The sequence below is a fragment of the Geotrypetes seraphini genome, chromosome 2 (genome assembly GCF_902459505.1).
Source record: "Geotrypetes seraphini chromosome 2, aGeoSer1.1, whole genome shotgun sequence".
NCBI lineage: Eukaryota > Metazoa > Chordata > Amphibia > Gymnophiona > Dermophiidae > Geotrypetes > Geotrypetes seraphini.
In genome coordinates, this window is record NC_047085.1 from 1,408,676 (window position 1) to 1,426,957 (window position 18,282).

Here is an 18,282-nt window from a genome sequence, read left to right on the forward strand (position 1 = left end):
CCGTTTTCAGCAGGATTTATTTTATGGAGTAGGAGTATCCGAACGGTCAGTACACTGGGCTTTGATTCCACTGCAGCAACTTGTGACCTTGGGCAAGTCACTTAATCCTTCATTGCCCAGGTGCAAAAAAAACCTTAAGGTAGTTTGTGAGCCCACCAGACACAGAGAAAGTAGCTGCATATATTGAGTACAGTGCTGTGTACACCTAGTAGTGCTCTAGAAATGATTCCTAGGGGAAGGCAGAGCAGGCAGTGTGACTGTTACAGGAAGAGGGTGTTTCAGTGATAGAAATAGAGACTGGGTTGCTACATAGGGGTGTGTGACAGGCACAGTATCTACTGTATTTCCTGGTTCTGCATTGTCCTGTTTTGCTTTGTGATGTCCCAAGAGTTTGGGCAGGTGCATTCTAGTAAGAGGGCAGCCAGTTTTTCCACCTCCTGAGCCAGAGCTGGTCACATTACCTGCCTGAGGCATGGAAGCTCTCTGCTTCCTCAATGGGGATTTCTGCGGGGACTGGAGGTACTGCAGATGAGGAGATTAAAGCTGGGACTGAGGTCAGCACTGTCTTCCTGCTGATTGGTGGCAAGTAGGTTATAGCTCCAGGAGGGAGAAGTCTCGCTTCTCTTTCTCCTGTATCGGGCAGAGGATCTGCACACCTTTGTGGAATGGTTAACTTGCATTAATCTCACTCCCAGCCAATCCCAAGCACCAGCACTGATTACTGAAAAGCTCTGTCCCAGGGCCACTGAGAAGTAAAGGCACAGCGACCCAGTCTCAAGACCTCGCTGGAGCAGCACACAATGGCATCTCTCAGCCCTCTGCTCTGCCTGTTGCTTCTTCTCCAGCTCCTGCTCCCTGGCCAGGCTGAGGGCACAGAGATCCTCAGTGAGCAGAAGATCTTCCACAGGGTAGTGGATCTCCTCTCCACAGCAGAAGACTCTTCCAGTCAGCCCAGTGTCAGCTCCTTTTTAAATCACCTTCAGAACCGTGTGCAGTGTGCTGAAGTGCCGTGTGAAAAGGTAAGATTAATTTCTTCTCTCTTGCATGTCAAATTATCCAGAGAGCAAACTGCAAAGTGAAGACAGGTGGTAAAGTCCAAGGTCTTCTCACATATCAGCATCGTAAACAGCAGGAGCTGAAGCCCGAGGTGTGCCTGCCAGTGAACCTACAGACAGAGTACAGGATCTGAATGCAAGATCTCCTGCAGGAGGCAGAGAGAGGGAATTGGGGCCAAAATGGAGAAAGAGGAAGAATTGGGCCCAAAATGGGAAAGAGAGGGGGAATTGAGGTCAAAGCAGGAAATTGATGGGGACTTGGGGCCAAAATAGGAGAGAGGGGGAAACGGGGCTGAACCAGGAGAGAGAGGGGAAATCAGGCCAAAATAAGAGAGAGAGAATCGGGGCCAAAGCAGGAGAAAGGGGGGAGTTGGGGCCAAAATTGGAAAGAGAGGGGGAATTGAGGTCAAAGCAGGAAAATGATGGGGAATTGGGGCTAAAATGGGAGAGAGAGACGAGGAATCAAGTCTACAAAATGAAAGAGAGAGGGAATTGGGGCTAAAACAGGAGAGGGAGAATCAGGGTCAAAGCAGGAGAAAGGGGGGGAATCAGGGCCAAAATGGAAGAGAGAGAGGAGGAATCAAGTCTACAGCAGGAGAGAGAAAGAGGGGGAATCAGGGCCAAAGCAGGAGAGAGAAAGAGGGAATTCAGTCCATAATGGGAGGAAGAGGGGGAATCAAGGCCAAAGTAGGAGAAAGGGGGGAGTTGGGCCCAAAATGGATGAGAGAAAGGAGGAATCGGGGTTAAAGCAGGAGAGAGAGGAGGAATCAGGGCTAAAGCAGGAGAGAGAGGGGAAATCAGGCCAAAATAGGAGAAAGAGGGAGAATTGGGGCCAAAGCAGGAGAAAGGGGGAGTTGGGGCCAAAATGTGAAAGAGAGGGGAAATTGAGGTCAAAGCAGGAGGGAGAGGGGGAACTGGGGCCAAAATGGGGGAAAGAGAGAAAATCAGGGGCCAAAAGAGAAGATAGGGGGAATTGGGGCTACAGCAGGAGAGGGGAAATCAAGCTAAAATGGGAGAAAGAGGGGGAATCGGGGCCAAAAACAGGAGAAAAGGGGAGTTGGTGCCAAAAAGGGAGAGAGAGAGGAGGAATCAAGTCTACAGCAAGAAAGAGATGGGGAATTGGGGCTAAAGCAGTAGAGAGAGGGGAAATCAGGGCAAAGCAGGAGAAAGAGGGGGGATTGGGCCCAAAAAGAAAAGAAGCGCTTTCAGATGATCCAGAATACAACCCTCAAACTCATTCATAACAGTAAAAAATATGATCATGTCACTCCTTTTCTGATTAAATCTCACTGGCTCTCAATTAACCATCGTATTACTTCAGTGGCGTACCTAGCATATGTGACACCCGGGGCCCATCATTTTTTGACACCCCCTCCCCCCATCTGTATGAAAAACATGATTTTTAGTAACAATCCACACGTCACACATGAATACCTAGGAAAAGGCAGCATCTTACATACTGCAAAGAGCAGTACATCAATAAACCCATTGTAAAACTAAACAAGCCAGACTAGTACAGATCAATCCTACACAGTCAATCCTAACAGAAAACCATGTCTTTTTGAACACACAGAACACAGAAAACACCTTCGCCTAGTGTGTAATCACAAACTAACCCCTCCCCCTTTTACAAAACTGTGGTTTTTAGCCACGGTGGTAACAGCTCAGATGCCAACGCTAAAAAACGCTCTACAGTTTTGTAAATGGGGAGATAGAATAAAAATACATAGACAAAGATTAAACTGAAGCACCAAGAAGCTGGACTCTGCATACAATGCAACATCACAGAAACAGTGATGCATCTCACCTAAAGCAAAAAATAAATAAATGAATAGAATTTTTTTTCTACCTTGTCATCTCTGATTTCTGCTTTCCTCATCTTTTTGTCACTCTCTTCCTTTTATCCACTGTCTACCCTCTCTTTGCCCCTTCTATATGGCATCGTCTCTCTTTCTATTCCCGTTCTAGAAACTTTATGTATCCCCCTTCCATTTCTCCCTTCACCCCCATTAGTCTGGCATTCATCTTCCTCCCTTCCCTCCTCCAATGGTCTGGCATCTCTCCTCTCCTCTTCTTCCCTTCCCTCTCCCACACCCACATGGTCTGGCATTTCACTCTCTCCTCTCCCTTCTCCCTTCCCCCCACTTCCATCAGCATCTGCCCCCTTTCTCTCCCTCCAACCCAATTCCATGCAGTATCCTTCCCCCTTATGTCTCTTTCCCTGCAATTCCATTAGCATCTGCCCCTTTCTCTCCCTCCACCATGCTTCCATACCACCCTGACCCCTTTTCTCACCCTTTACCATGATTCCATACCACCCTGACCCCCCTTTGCCACCCTCCACACCCTTCCATACCACCCTGATCCCCTTTGTCACCCTTCACCATGTTTCCATATCACCCTGACCCCCCTCTCTCACCCTTCACCATGATTCCATACCACCCTGACCCTCCTTTGTCACCCTTCACCATGATTCCATACCACCTAGTTATTTAGAATATTATAATTATTAATTAATTATTACGGGGAAATGCCTCAGACTTAGGAGTAGATCTTTCCAACTGGAACTATTCAAGAGAGGAGGAATCCAACAGGGAGAGAGAAGGGAACCAGACCTTCTCTGCCAGGAAACCGAAGTGCACCAGAGCCTTATACTACAGAAGGGCAGCATTGCCTAAGTCATTTCCCTGATGCAGCAGGTGCTACAGTTTTGTCCCGTGAAACAAAGGCCTTGTTGGATATCGATTACAAGCAACGGAGCTAGTTTGGCACAGGATGTTTGAGCTAAGTACCTTACACAATATATGAAGAATTTTGTGTCTGAATCGTTACAATTTTGAATGAACTGAATGAACTTTATGTTTTGCCTTGAATTGAACAGCAATTTAAAATGAACTGTGGGCTTATTTCAGCCGAAGTAACTTCATTTTGAAATACTTTTTAACATTTCAGCATTTTTTCTGCCTTTTCTGCGCTTTTTCTATGAACTTTTAGCTTTTTTAGTCCTTTCAAGCACTATAGCACTTTCAAGTTTGATCTACAGCAGTGTTCTTTTTTTAATTTTAATTCTTTATTTATCATTTTAAATTTTTTAACAAAATCAAAACATTTTGTACAGAAAGATTATCTAATCATTCATAATAATAGAAGAAATTAATTTCCATAATACTAAAAATCTCTAAATCTAACAATCTCAAGTCCTCAAATATTGATCCAAGAATTTATGAGTGAACTTTAAGGAAATCCATTAATAAACCTATACAAGAAAAAGGTATCTATTGACTGGTTAAAGGAGCTTATTCTATTTATCGAGTCCATTAGTTGTTACTATTACATTGTTGTTGTCGTTCTTCCTTCTTTCTCCAAACGTATTCTCCAGCGTCAAGAAAGCTGTAAGTTGAGCAGGTTCAAAAAACACATATTTATTATCTCGATACCTTATAATACATTTACATGGGAAGCGTAAAAAGAAAATACCACCCAGCTGTGCAACTCCTGCTTTCATCAAAAGGAATTGACGTCTACGCAATACAGCAGTGTTCTTCAACCTTTTGACACCTATGGACCAGCGGAAATAAAAGAATTATTTTGTGGACTGGCACTGGACTGCAGACCGGCAGTTGAAGAACACTGGGCTAAGTCGTTGGCAAGACCCCGCCCATCTCCACCCCACACCCCGCCCTCATAATAATTGTAACACCATTTTTTCCTTTCATTTTTCATATATACACACACTATAATCTTATTAACAACACATAATGGTTAACCACAAAATTAAACTATACAGAGCACACTGTACGTATGCTTCTCAACATTCATTCCTATCAGAACACAGATAACCCTATGCAAATACGGGACCACAAACTAAAAGGTTAGAGGTGTAAATGGGATGAAATTAAGTTTGGAGGGTAGGATTGGAGCATCAATGATATCTGTGGCTGGCATAGAATTATGGAATGTCTTGCCTGGTATCTTGCATGGGGAGGATGAATTTTAAGAAAATGCTGAAAACTCAGTTATTTGTCAATGCCTTCCTATGCTAAGGCTTATTCCAACTGATAATCTCCTTTTTAGATTTTTTTTTTTTTTACAGTAATGTATGAATTAAAGTCTGCTTGTTTTTCTGAATTGATTGAATTTGCGTTTTATCCCTGTTCATAACAGGGACGATTATGATGTTGTTTAGACATGTCTATGTTATATGTGGTAATTGCAGGGAAACAAGATTTTATGCATGTGATATGGAAATCGCATAGTTATATGCGGTATATAAATTTTGTAATAAATCAATCAATATACAAACAAACCCTAAGATGCAAGACTCTGCATGCAGTACCCCAGAGAAATAGAAACAAACGCATTTCTTCCTGAATAGTGCAAAATATAGACAGCAGATGTCATTTCTCAAAACTGACACAATTCAATCACTAAATTTAAACATAAAATCATTCCCCCTACCTTTGTTGTCTCCCTCCCTCCATGCTGTGCCTTACCTTCTGGCCTGTTCCCGCCTGGCCGTTTTATGCTGCCCCCGATGTTATCTTCGGGCCGGCTCCCTCTTCCTCACTGACGCAGTGCACAAAGATGCGGGCAGCAGCTCCTCGCGTGTCCAGTGCCTCATCTGGAAGCACATTGCGATGTCAGAGAGAAGGCTTCCAGTTCAGGCGCAGGACACGCGTAACATAGAAACATAAAAATAGACGGCAGATAAGAGCCACGACCCATCTAGTCTTCCCACCCTAATGACCCTCCCCTACCTTTCTCTGTGAAAAGATCCCACATGACGATCCCATTTGGCCTTAAAATCAGGCACGCTGCTGACCTCAATCACCTGAAGTAGAAGACTATTCCAGCGATCAACCACCCTTTCAGTGGCTTTGTGTACTGCAACACTGAGGAAGAGGGAGCCGGCTGAAGATAACACCGTATCGATCACATTGCGGACCGGCAACTGAAGAAAACCGTCTTGGGCCTGATGCACGTGCCGGCCCTGGAGACCGGCAGAAAATTTCTGCAGACTGACACCGGTCCACGGACCAACGGTTGAAGAACACTGATCTTCAGATGGGAATAACTAGTGAGATTATTACATTTGCTGATGACACAAAGTTGTTCAAAGTCGTTAAATTGCAAGAGGATTGTGAAAAATTGCAGAGGACCTTGTGAGACTGGAAGACTGGGTGTCAAAATGGCAGATGACGTTTATTGTAAGAAAGTGCAAAGTGATACATGTGGGAAAGAAGAACCCGAACTATAGCTATGTGATGCTGAGTTCTGTGGTAGGAGTCACTGCCAATAAAAAGATCTAGGTATAATTGTTGAGGATACTTTGAAACCCTCAGCTCAATGTGTGGCAGCGGCTAAGAAAGAAAGACATGGACCTACGTCTGGAGAGTCAAGAGAAGATAGAGAGGACAGCAATCGTCGTGGGGGACTCCATTATCAGACAAGTCGACAGCCACATAGCGGGAGGAAGACTGGATCGATTGGTGACCTGCCTACCGGGAGCCAAGGTTGAAGTCATAGTGAGCTGCATCAACAGGATCATCGACAGTGTGGAAGAATAAGATACGACAGTGGTAATCCATGTGGGAACGAATGTGAGCAACAGGAGCTACAACAGGGAAGTACTGAAAGACCAGTTCCGGATGCTAGGAAGGAAGCTGAAGACCAGAACACAGAGGATAGCATTCTCAGAGATCCAGCCGGTACCCAGGGCCGACGAGAAGAGGCAGATGCGGCGCTGGTGTGAGGAAGAAGGATTCCACTTTGTGTGCAACTGGACGACGTTCTGGGGGAAGAGGAAGCTGTACAGGAAGGATGGACTCCACCTCAGCAGAGACGGAACGAGGTTACTTGCAAGCAACATCAAGAGAGAAGTTGAGAAGTTTTTAAACTAGGAAGAAGGGGAAAGCCGACAGTCGACCAAGAGAAAGAGTCGATGGTTCGGGAACTGGTATACCCAGAGGATACCGTATAGGAAGATAGAGGGGAAGACTCACCAGATCACAGGCAAGACAGAACAATAGGGACACAAGATGGAAGAAAATACAAGAAGGGATCAGGGCACAAACTCAAGTGTATGTACACGAACGCAAAGAGTCTAAGGAATAAGATGGGTGAATTAGAAGCAATGGCACAAAAAGATAACGTTGACATAATCGGAATCACGGAAACATGGTGGACTGAGGAAAACGTCTGGGACACTGTGCTACCAGGATACAAGCTATACCACAGAGACAGAGTGGCTCTAAAAGGTGGGGGCATTGCCATATACGTCAAAGAGGGAATTGAATCTACTGGAGAGAACACACCACAACTGTTGGATAGGTTAGAGTCTCTATGGGTCAAACCTCTGGGAACAAATGGACTGGAAATGAAGATTGGCATCTACAACCGACTCCCATGGCAGTTCGAAGAAATTGTTGGAGAAATGATGGACGAGATTAAACGCAACTGCAAGGGAGGCAACGCAGTTATCATGGGTAACTTCAACTATCTGGGGATAGAGTGGAACCTAGGCACCTCCGGCTGCGCTAGGGAGACCAAGTTCCTGGATGCTGTAGGCGATTGCTTCCTGGAACAACTTGTCAAGGAAAATACAAGAGGAAATGCAATTCTGGACTTAATTCTAAATGGTCTGCGAGGACCAGCACAAGGTATAGAAGTAGAGGGGACGCTGGGACACAGGGGCAAAACATCGGTCCAGAACCGCGGCCACGGCACAGAACTTCTGAAAAGGGAATTACAAAGGGATGAGACTCGTGGTGGGGAAGAAGATTAAGAAGAGGATAAGCACTGTAAAAATGCTAGAGCAAGCTTGGTCACTTTTTAAGGACACAGTCACCAAGGCACAATATCGACATATACTGCTTATCAACAAAGGATCCAAGAGGAAAAAGAACAAAGAACTGGCGTGGCTCACTGTAGAGGTGAAGGAAGCGATCGGAGACAAGAAAACTTCATTTAAGGAATGGAAAAGGTCAAAAACGGACAAAAACTGGAATAAGCACAAACAGCATCAATGCAGGTGCCATAAGGCGGTAAAAGAGGCCAAAAGAGACTATGAAGAAAAAATAGCCAAGGAGACGAAAAACTTCAAGCCGTTCTTTCGATACATTAAGGGGAAATGACCCGTGAAGGAAGCGGTGGGCCATTGGATGACCATGGAATAAAGGGAGTGCTAAAGGAAGATAAAGAAATTGCCGACAAACTGAACACATTTTTTGCGTCTGAATTTATTGAAGAGGATATACGCAACATACCAGAACCCATCAGGCTCTCTGCTGGAAATGAAGACGGGAAACTGACAGGGCTGACGGTCAGTCTAGAAGAGGTACACAGGCAGATTGATAGGCTATGGAGCGATAAATCCCCAGGACTGGATGGCATCCACCGAGGGTCATCAAGGAACTGAAGGAACTATAACTGAACTGCTTCAACTAATAGCCAACCTGTCGATCAAATTGGGAAAAATTCTGAAAGACTGGAAGGTGGCGAATGTTACGCCAATCTTCAAAAAGTGTTCAAGGGGAGATCCGGGAAACTACAGACCAGTGAGTCTGACCTTGGTACCAGGAAAGATGGTAGAGGCCCAGATAAAGGACCGCATCATTGACCACCTTGATGGACACGGTATAATGAGGACCAGCCAGCACGGTTTCAGCAAAGGCAGATCTTGCCTGACGAACTTGCTGCACTTCTTCGAGGGAGTAAACAGGCGGATAGACAAGGGCAACCCAGTCGACATTGTTTATCTGGATTTTCAGAAGGCGCTTGACAAGGTTCTACATGAACGACTACTTCAGAAGATTGCAAGTCATGGAATCGAGGATGAAATACACACGTGGACTAAAAACTGGCTGGAGCATAGGAAACAGAGAGTGGGGCTTTAATGGACAATACTTAGACTGGAAGAGCATCACCAGTGGGGTGCCTCAGTGCTCGGTGCTTGGACGCGTGCTCTTCAACATCTTTATAAACGATTTGGACATTGGTACGACGAGTGAAGTGATTAAATTTGCGGATGATACGAAGTTATTCAGAGTAGTGGAGACGCAGGGGGATTGTGAAGATCTGCAACGTGACATAATCAAGCTTGAGAAATGGGCATCGACATGGCAAATGAGGTTCAACGTAGATAAGTGTAAAGTGATGCATGTCGGTAACAAAAATCTCATACATGAATACAGGATGTCCGGGGCGGTACTTGGGAGAGACCTCCCAGGAAAGAGACTTGGGAGTTCTGATTGATAAGTCAATAAAGCCGTCTGTGCAATGTGCGGTGGCGGCGAAAAGGGCGAACAGAATGCTAGGAATGATTAAAAAGGGGATCACAAACAGATCGGAGAGGGTTATCATACCGCTATACCGCGCCATGGTGCGCCCTCACCTGGAGTACTGTGTCCAGCACTGGTCGCCGTACATGAAGAAGGACATGGTACTACTCAAAATGGTCCAGAGAAGAGTGATTAAAATGGTTAAGGGGCTGGTGGAGTTGCCATACAATGAGAGATTGGAGAAACTGGGCCTCTTCTCCCTTGAAAAGAGGAGACTGAGAGGGGACTTGATTGAAATGTTCAAAATGCTGAAGGGAATAGACTTAGTAGATAAAGACAGACTGTTCACCCTTTCCAAGGTAGGGAGAATGAGAGTTGAAAGGGGATAGATTCCGTACAAATATAAGGAAATTCTTCTTCACCCAGAGAGTAATAGAAAACTGGAACACTCTTCCGGAATCTGTTATAGGGGAAAACACCCTCCAGGGTTTCAAGACAAAGTTGGACAAGTTCCTGCTAGACTGAAATGTACGCAGATGAGGCTGGACTCATTTGGAGCACTTGGGGGCCGCTGCGTGAGCGGACTGCTGGGCAGGATGGACCACTGGTCTGATCCAGCAGCGGCAATTCTTATGTTCTTAAATAGAATGTTAGGAGTTATCAGGAAAGGAATCCCTTGTATCACTCTATGGTACAGCTGCACCTCGAATACTATGTACAATTCTGATCACCATATCTTAAAAAAGATATAGCGGAATTAGAAAAGGTACAGAGAAGGGCAACAGAAAGGGATGGGACGACTTCCCTATGAGGAAAGGCTAAAGCAGCTAGGGCTCTTCAGCTTGGAGAAGAGACAGCTCAGGGGTGATATGATAGATGTCTATAAAATACTGAGTGGAGTGAAAAGGGTAGATGTGAATCGCTTGTTCACTCTTTCCATAAATACTAGGTTTAGGGGGCATGCAATGAAGCTACTAAGAAGCAGATTTAAAACAAAGCAGAGAAAATATTTCTTCACACAAAGTGTAATTAAACTCTGGAATTTGTTGCTGAAGAATTTGGTGAAAGTAGTTAGGTTAGCGGGATTTTAAAAAGGCTTGTATAATTTCCTTAAAGAGAAGTCTATAGGCCATTATTGAGATGGCTTGGGGAAATCCACTACTTATTCCTAAAATAAGCTGCATAAAATCTGTTTCCTACTTGGGATCTAGATAGGTACTTGGGACCACTTGGATCACTGTTGGAAACAGGATACTGAGCTTGATGGATTGGGGGAGATTGAGAGGGGACCTGATCAAAACATTCAATGTACTGAAGGGGATAGACTTAGTAGATAAGGACAGGTTGTTCACCCTCTCCAAGGTAGGGAGAACGAGAGGACACTCTCTAAAGTTAAAAGGGGATTAATTCCGTACAAATGGAAGGAGGTTCTTCTTCACCCAGAGAGTGGTAGAAAACTGGAACGCTCTTCCGGAGGCTGTTATAGGGGAAAACAGCCTCTAGGGATTCAAGACAAAGTTAGACAAGTTCCTGCTGAACAAGAACATACGCTGGTAGGGCCAGTCTCAGTTAGGGCGCAGGTCTTTGACCAGAGGGCTGCCATGTGAGCGGACTGCCGGGCATGATGGACCACTGGTCTGACCCAGCAGCGGCATCCACTGTCTCCTCCTTTCTCTAAGCGATCCCACATGCCTGTCCCATGCTTTCTTGAATTCAGACACAGTCTTTGTCTCCATCACCTCTATCAGGAGACTGTTCCACACATCTACCACCCTTCCTGTAAAAACGTATTTCCTTAGATTACTCCTGAGCCTATCACCTCTATGTCTTCTAATTCCAGAGCTTCCTTTCAAATGAAAGAGACTCGACTCATGTGCATTTATGCCTTGTGGGTATTTAAATGTCTCACATAACATAACATGCCAAAATAAACTCAGATATTGTGAAAAACAGCAATAAATCAAAAACACTTTCACAATGGTAAGATGCAAAATATCAATGGTAAATTAATGACACAGTGCAGGCCGAAATGGCAATTTTAAATGGAGGAAAAAGCCTCATATAAGGTCCCTCCCACCTCCACAATGGTGGAATAGCGGTGGCGGGTGTAAGGATTGTAGTAGCCCCACAATGTTAGGTTTGTAGGGGTTATGTTAGCCGCCCTTACAAACGCCAGGTCCCGGGTTCAATATCCTCACAGAAGATTCACCAGGAAGTAGACTCAAATAAGAAGCACAGCCAGAGGTGATTGCATAAAGAATATATTATAGAAATAGGATTACAGAAAAGTAAGATTCATAAAAGTTACAAGTAAGCATTAAAATTAATGAGAAATATAAGTTTTACAATTACAGAGACTGCTTCTGTGTTCTTGTGAATGAGAGAGAGCACACAAAGAAAGGGGGGTGGGGAGGGTGATGTCCCAAGCTTCAGGTAGAGAGCAAGAAGAACAAGAGGAGCCAGAGGAGCAAGACGAGGGGGGTGATGTTGCGAGGGGGCTTTTATAGTTTGGAAACTTATTCTAAATATAGAATCTATTGAGCTTCAATAGAAGTTAAGCATCCCCATCGTTAGTAAACTTGTGCTAGACAGGAAAAGAATAGACGGAAGTCAGTATGCCTCTGACAATAGTTTCTGATTAACCTTAGTTATCTGTGCACCTGGACCCATTGTATATCCTAAGCTGTCCATCCTAAGCATCAGACATTAACACATCTTCTTAACACCTCTTAGAGCACCTTTTTACTGCCAGGTCCTCTAAGCACTGATTGAATTAGGGTTATTTGAAACAGTCTGCCTGGATGCTTACTCTATGTGATCTATTTGCATCAACATCCCAGAGTCAGATTGATATAATTTCCCATAGGCCTTTGCTGACATTGGTTAGGGCAACCAAAAATGATGCTTGCTAGCAATAGCTATGCTGACAGCAGGGCGTTCACCTCATTGGCTAAAAAACCTCCTTAATATAAACCAGACACTGCACTGTGTTAAAGTATAATGAAACACATATAGGATAGATGAAAATTTTCAACTTATCTTCATTGATCGGTACACCAACGGTGGCCAGCATTTCACTGTTTAGCTGCCTCAGGGTGTAATATGTCCAATCAAACTCTTATTCGGACTCAGAGCGCTCCTCCAGCATCGAAGGATTCACATAACATAACATTGTACTTGTTGACCGCGTAACCATTAGTTCAATGTGATTTACAAAAAATTACTAAAGAAAATCATAATTCATGGAATGAAGAGAGTTAGTTGGTCAGGTATTTAGAAAATAAATAGGTTTTCAATTGTGATCTAAAGTCTTTATAAGAGTGAGCTGCTAGCAACAAAGCTCGAAATTCTTTATCATGAAGGGTCGCTTGAGATGCCAAAGTGTGATTGAGAAATTTTATACTTTTACAACCCTGGATTGAAAGAGAGTTAAACAAAGGATGGGTTCTTCTACTAAGTCTGTATGACGCCAAGGAAAATCTCTATCATATCTCCCCTCTCCCACCTTTCCTCTAGGACTGATAGGGAAGACGCTTCAAACCACTTTGAGTGTGGTTGTAAAACTACAAAAAGGCAGTATATAAGTCCCAATATAAAGAAGATCATGTGAACAGAAGACTAAGGTTTGGTAACTACAACTCACTTACACATACTGAATTGGTGTTGACAAAAGGAGAAAAACTTAAAATCGGGAAAGCACTGAAAGTTTTAGGTGTTATTATAGAATCTGACCTTAGCTATACTGATCAGATCAACTCCTTGGTGAAGACATTTTACTTTCGATTAAGACAATTAAGAATGATAAGATCAGTTTTAAGTCAGGCTAGTTTCAGGTCAGTTGCTCAAGCAGTTCTACTTCCTTAACTGGATTACTGCAATTCACTATATTGTGCCGTAACAGAAAAAAAGAGTACAAGAGATTACAACTACTGCAAAATACAGCAGCCAGACTGATTTTTCATCTAAACCAATTTGATAGAGTTAGCCCACTGCTGAGGGAGTTACACTGACTACCTATTAAAAGGAGAATCAAATTTAAGGTTGCTTGTATGGTCTATACAGCAATGGACTAGTCTCTAAGATCACAATGACAAATTCCTTTTAAGCTCATGATCAACACAATGTTTTAAGAGATTATGCATGGAATGTTTGTTGATGCCTACAGACCAACAATTCCCATGCTACCTTTGAATGAGAAGAGAGTGCTTGTTGATGTACAATATGTTTCTGTGTTTTATGACTGACAGATCTTTTATGAATATTTTATATTGGAAAATGTATTAAATAAATAAATAAAGTTGATCTTTCCTTCTCCATTATATGTTCGCCAGGAAAACAAACCATGAATCTACTTTCGAATTTCAAGGCCCCAAAGTTTGAAATAATCTGCCACTGTATTTACGTCAACTGCATTCACATAACTACTCTTCTCTCTTTAATCCTATCAATTGTTGACCATATTTAATGATTTAAGAATCTTATTGTAAGCTGCACTAAATCCTTGTTGAAATTTGCAGGATATATGAAACTGTATGCCGAATTGTATGCAGCCCATCCTACACTAAATCACCACATATGGGGCACAGTTTCATATATCATAGAAACATGATGGCAGATAAAGGCCAAATGGCCCATCTAGTCTGCCCATCCACAGTAACCATTATTTCTCATAGAGAAAAAGAGATAATGGTTACTGTGGATGGGCAGACTAGATGGGCCATTTGGCCTTTATCTGCCATCATGTTTCTATGTTTCTATAACATATGAAACTGTGTCCCATATGTGGTGATTTGGTGTAGGATGGGCTGGGGAAGGCATCAATGGGAACTCCAGTAACTTGGAACATGAGGATGTTACTTGCCAGACTTTATGGTAGATATCCTGCAAACAGGATGGTTGGATAGGCTGGAGTGAACTTGGATGGCAATTTCAGCATTTGGAACCCAGGACAATACCAGGTGGACTTTACAGACTATGAGACAAGTTAATTTAATCATGTATTTTTAATGGGTATAACTAACGGACAGACTGTTACTATGCCTGGTAGTGAGGGAGTTTGTGTTACTGTTACTGAAATGACATCAGAATTTGAATGTATTAGCTCAGCTGAGTGTGTGTGACAGAAATGGAAGTGTGGCATTTAAACTGAGATGGTCATATCCACTATGGACAGCAGACTTCAGAACTGATTGAATGCCGCAGTCAAATAATTTTTTTGGTAGGGAAAGAAAAAGAGGGAAGGGTTTGATATATCACCCTTCTGTGGTTCCAATCAAAGCAGATTACCTATTATATAAAGATTCTTATTTTGTACCTAGGGCAGTGGAGTCGCAAGGAGCTACAATGGGAATTAAGCCCAGTTCTCCTAGTCTTAGCTATGGTTGAGCTGCTGCCTCTGCACCCAGAGGTTGAGATCAAATCCTGGTGCTGCTCCTTGTGACCCTGGGCAAGTCACTTAATTCTCCAGTGCCCACCACTTTGCATGTCAGCTTTGAAATGCCAAAGTTGGGGGTTTATTCCATAGAAGGTCTTCAGGGCTTTTTCTTTCATGTATCTTTTATAACTAATTTAAAATGTTGTATGGCAACATCACTTGTGCACTTCTCTAGAGATGTCATTGCTCTACAGCAAGGGAGTTGCTGACCACACTCATGTTCTCAGGTAGGAGACCTTCTTAGGGGGAATCCTAGCCAGTCAGGATTTCAGGAAATTCACAATGAATATACATGAGATACATTTGCATATCAAGTAGGCAGTATATGCACATCAAACTCATGTATATTCTTTGTGGATATCCCTGGCTGGCTGGGGATCCCACTGGAGAGCTTTGCTCCAGAGACTGTGGACTACTGACCATCCTCAGGTGTCCCCACACATCCTTGATCCCTCCGCAGACATGCTTTTGTTTTAGTCTGTAAATTGCTTTGCTTTTCCTGCCTGGTATGATAGGCCAGTATACAAACTCATAAAATACATAAGGTTAAAAAGTCGCTATCCTCTTTCCAAACATGTAGTCACTGATGTCTCTCTTTAATTTTGCAGTGCCTCACATTCCAACACTTCTTCCTTCTTGTGCAACGGAATTCATCCAATGATTCATACCTCACTATTTCAGACTTCTTTGAGGCGGCTCCTGGACTGGTGTACTACCTGTCAGACCCTGTACTGATCTGCTCCATGCTGGAAAATGGTCACTGGGCAGCTGAGGCCTCAGCATTCATTGCCAATTTCACCAGAGAGAATGTTTCAGAGTCGATACATGAAAAACTAGGAGGTCTCCTGAGACAAATCCGAGAAACATACAAAGCAGAGCAGAAGGATCCCAAGGTGAGAGATAAGATCCCCTAACCACAATCTGAGGATTCCACCACCACCACACATACATACACACACACACACACATACCAGTACCACAGAGACCTTACACTACTACAACTCACTACTCTCAGGCCTTCCACTTAGCCATCTCGCTTCCCTCCAATCCATCCAGAATTTGGCTGCATGACTCATATACTTCATTGGCTTCCCATCTGTTTCCGAATTCCGAATTCAATTCAAACTCCTCTTACTGACCTACTGTACAAATGCACTCCCTCAGCTGCCCCTCACTATCTCTCCGTCTCTTCTTCTTTGCTGCACTATATGCTTGGAACAAGCTACCCGAATCCCTACAGCGGGCTCCATCTCTAGCAGTGTTCAAGGCACAGTTAAAAGCCTACTTCTTTGAGAGTGCTTTCAACTCCTAACTCCTCTAACCTTGGGATCTGCATCCCCAACCCTAAATGTCATGTCTATCTGTCCAAGTTAGATTGTAAGCTCTTCCAAGCAGGGACCATCTATAAAAGTCAAAATGTGCAGCATTGCATATGCCTTTAAGCACTATATAAGTGATAAGCAGTGGTAGTAGTAGACCTTCCTTATCTATTTACACACGAAGGTCTGTCACCATATACCTAAATCTTGGAGCTCTGTCCATTTTTCTACACAGTGGGAACCTTTCTCATCTATCCACAAACCAAGAACCCTCTTCACATATCCACAATGTAGGGTCTCCCTCACTTACATTATTCACACTACCGGCCCTATCTCATTTATATAAACAGCAAAGCTACTCTCACATACCAATATTACTGGGTCTCCCTCACTTAACCATACAGCAGTAACATAGTAAATTACAGCAGATACCTGCATGGCCCATCCATAAGGCAAACAAGCAAACAGTAAAGACTTTCAAAACACAGGTATACTCGTTAATTTCAAAACTCTGCTTTATATGTGAGGTGGCTCCTCGTTTTGACTATGTTGCAGTCACTCTCCTGTTTTTTCTTTCTGCCTTGGTTCATCCACAATTCTGGTCTCCTTATCTCAAGAAAGATATAGCAGCACTAGAAAAGGATCAAAGAAGAGCGACCAAGATGATAAAGGGGAATGAACTCCTCTTGTTGGAGGAAAGACTAAAAAGTGGAGGGCTCTTCAACTTGGAAAAGAGAAGGCTGAGGGGAGATATGATTGAAGTCTACAAAATCCTGAGTGGAATAGAATGGGTACAAGTGGATCGATTTTTCAATCCGTCAAAAATTACAAAGACTAATGGATACTCGATGAAATTGCAAGGAAATACTTTTAAAACCAATAGGAGGAAATATGTTTTCACTCAGAGAATAGTTAAGCTCTGGAATGCGTTGCCAAAGGTTGTGGTAAAATTGGATAGCATAGCTGGTTTTAAGAAAGGTTTGGACAAGTTCCTGGAGGAAAAGTCCATAGTCTGTTATGAAAACATGGGGGAAGCCTCTACTTGCTCTGAATTGGTAGCATAGAATGTTGCTATTATTTGGGTTTTGGGCAGGTACTAGTGACCTGGATTGGCCACTGTGAGAATGTGCTACTGGGCTTGATGGACCATTGGTCTGACCCAGATAAGGAGTCACATCTAACTAATCACAGCGCTTTATATTATGAAATAAATATTTCAATAATAGTAAAGTGCTCAGACCAATAACCTATAGTTTAGTGATAACACCAAACTGCGGCTATAAAAGGGACCATCATTGCCTTTTACTGTCCCTGACCCAACCAATGATATTGCTTGATAATGACTGAAAAATTGCTGAACGGTTGGGAACTCAATAAGAAAGTGCCAGTGCTTAAATCTCCATACTAGAGTCCCTGGCCCCCGACTCGCTCTGCTTTTGTGACCCTCTTTGAGGTGTGCCAGGCTCCTGTGGTTTTAGGACCCCCTTCCTGACGACGCTGTTGGCGAAACTCGAGTCGAAGGGAGGCCAATTTCAACATAACACGGGGGTGTTTTATAGCATTAATTTATAGTGTACTGGATACAGCACTGCATATGACTGCTCTAACCTGCCCGCCAAGTTATTTACCAGATAAGTAATGAATAAACTGTCTAATTTTCAATATTGTTTATACGCTTAAGGAGGGCAGTAGGAAGGACGCTCATTACAACCAGCGCTAGCACTTTGATGGTACTTAAGCACTTTTTGGTTGGTGACTGAGCACTTTATAAGCACTTTAGAGGATTAATCGCAGTTTTTTGTTTATATGTTTTTATGAGCCTTTTAGTGAAACTAACTTGTGGAGTTATTTTTATGATTATATATTTAACACAAGTAATTTCAGCTAATACTCCTTAGTTTTTTTTAATAGTTAACACCTTATGATCATCACATACAATCACACCCAAGTCCCACTCTTCTGTCGTGCACAAAAGTTCTTCACCCACTAAACTGTACCATTCCCTCGGGTTTTTGCAGCTCAAATACATGGCCTTGCATTTCTTAGCATTACATTTTAGCTGCCAAATTCAGACCATTCTTTAAGCTTCGCCAGGTCTTTCTTCATGTTATTCACACCATCCGACGTGTCTACTCTATTGCAGATTTTGGAATCATTCGCAAAGAGGCAAATCTTATCCGACAACCCTTCAGCAA

General features: G+C 43.2%; 1 protein-coding gene across 2 annotated transcripts in view; it reads left to right on the forward strand.

Annotated features, from left to right (window-relative positions):
* Nucleotides 1-477: 477 nt before the first annotated feature.
* Nucleotides 478-18,282, forward strand: part of SLC39A4 (solute carrier family 39 member 4) — an 87,065-nt gene continuing 69,260 nt past the window's right edge. The window contains exons 1-2 of one of the 2 annotated variants that reach the window (XM_033934929.1): nucleotides 478-1,019; nucleotides 15,377-15,661. In XM_033934929.1, the coding sequence (XP_033790820.1) occupies nucleotides 801-1,019; nucleotides 15,377-15,661 (504 nt within the window). In that variant the 5' untranslated portion in view covers nucleotides 478-800. The remainder of the gene's footprint in view (nucleotides 1,020-15,376; nucleotides 15,662-18,282) is intronic. The other variant, XM_033934928.1, reaches the window with a different exon arrangement.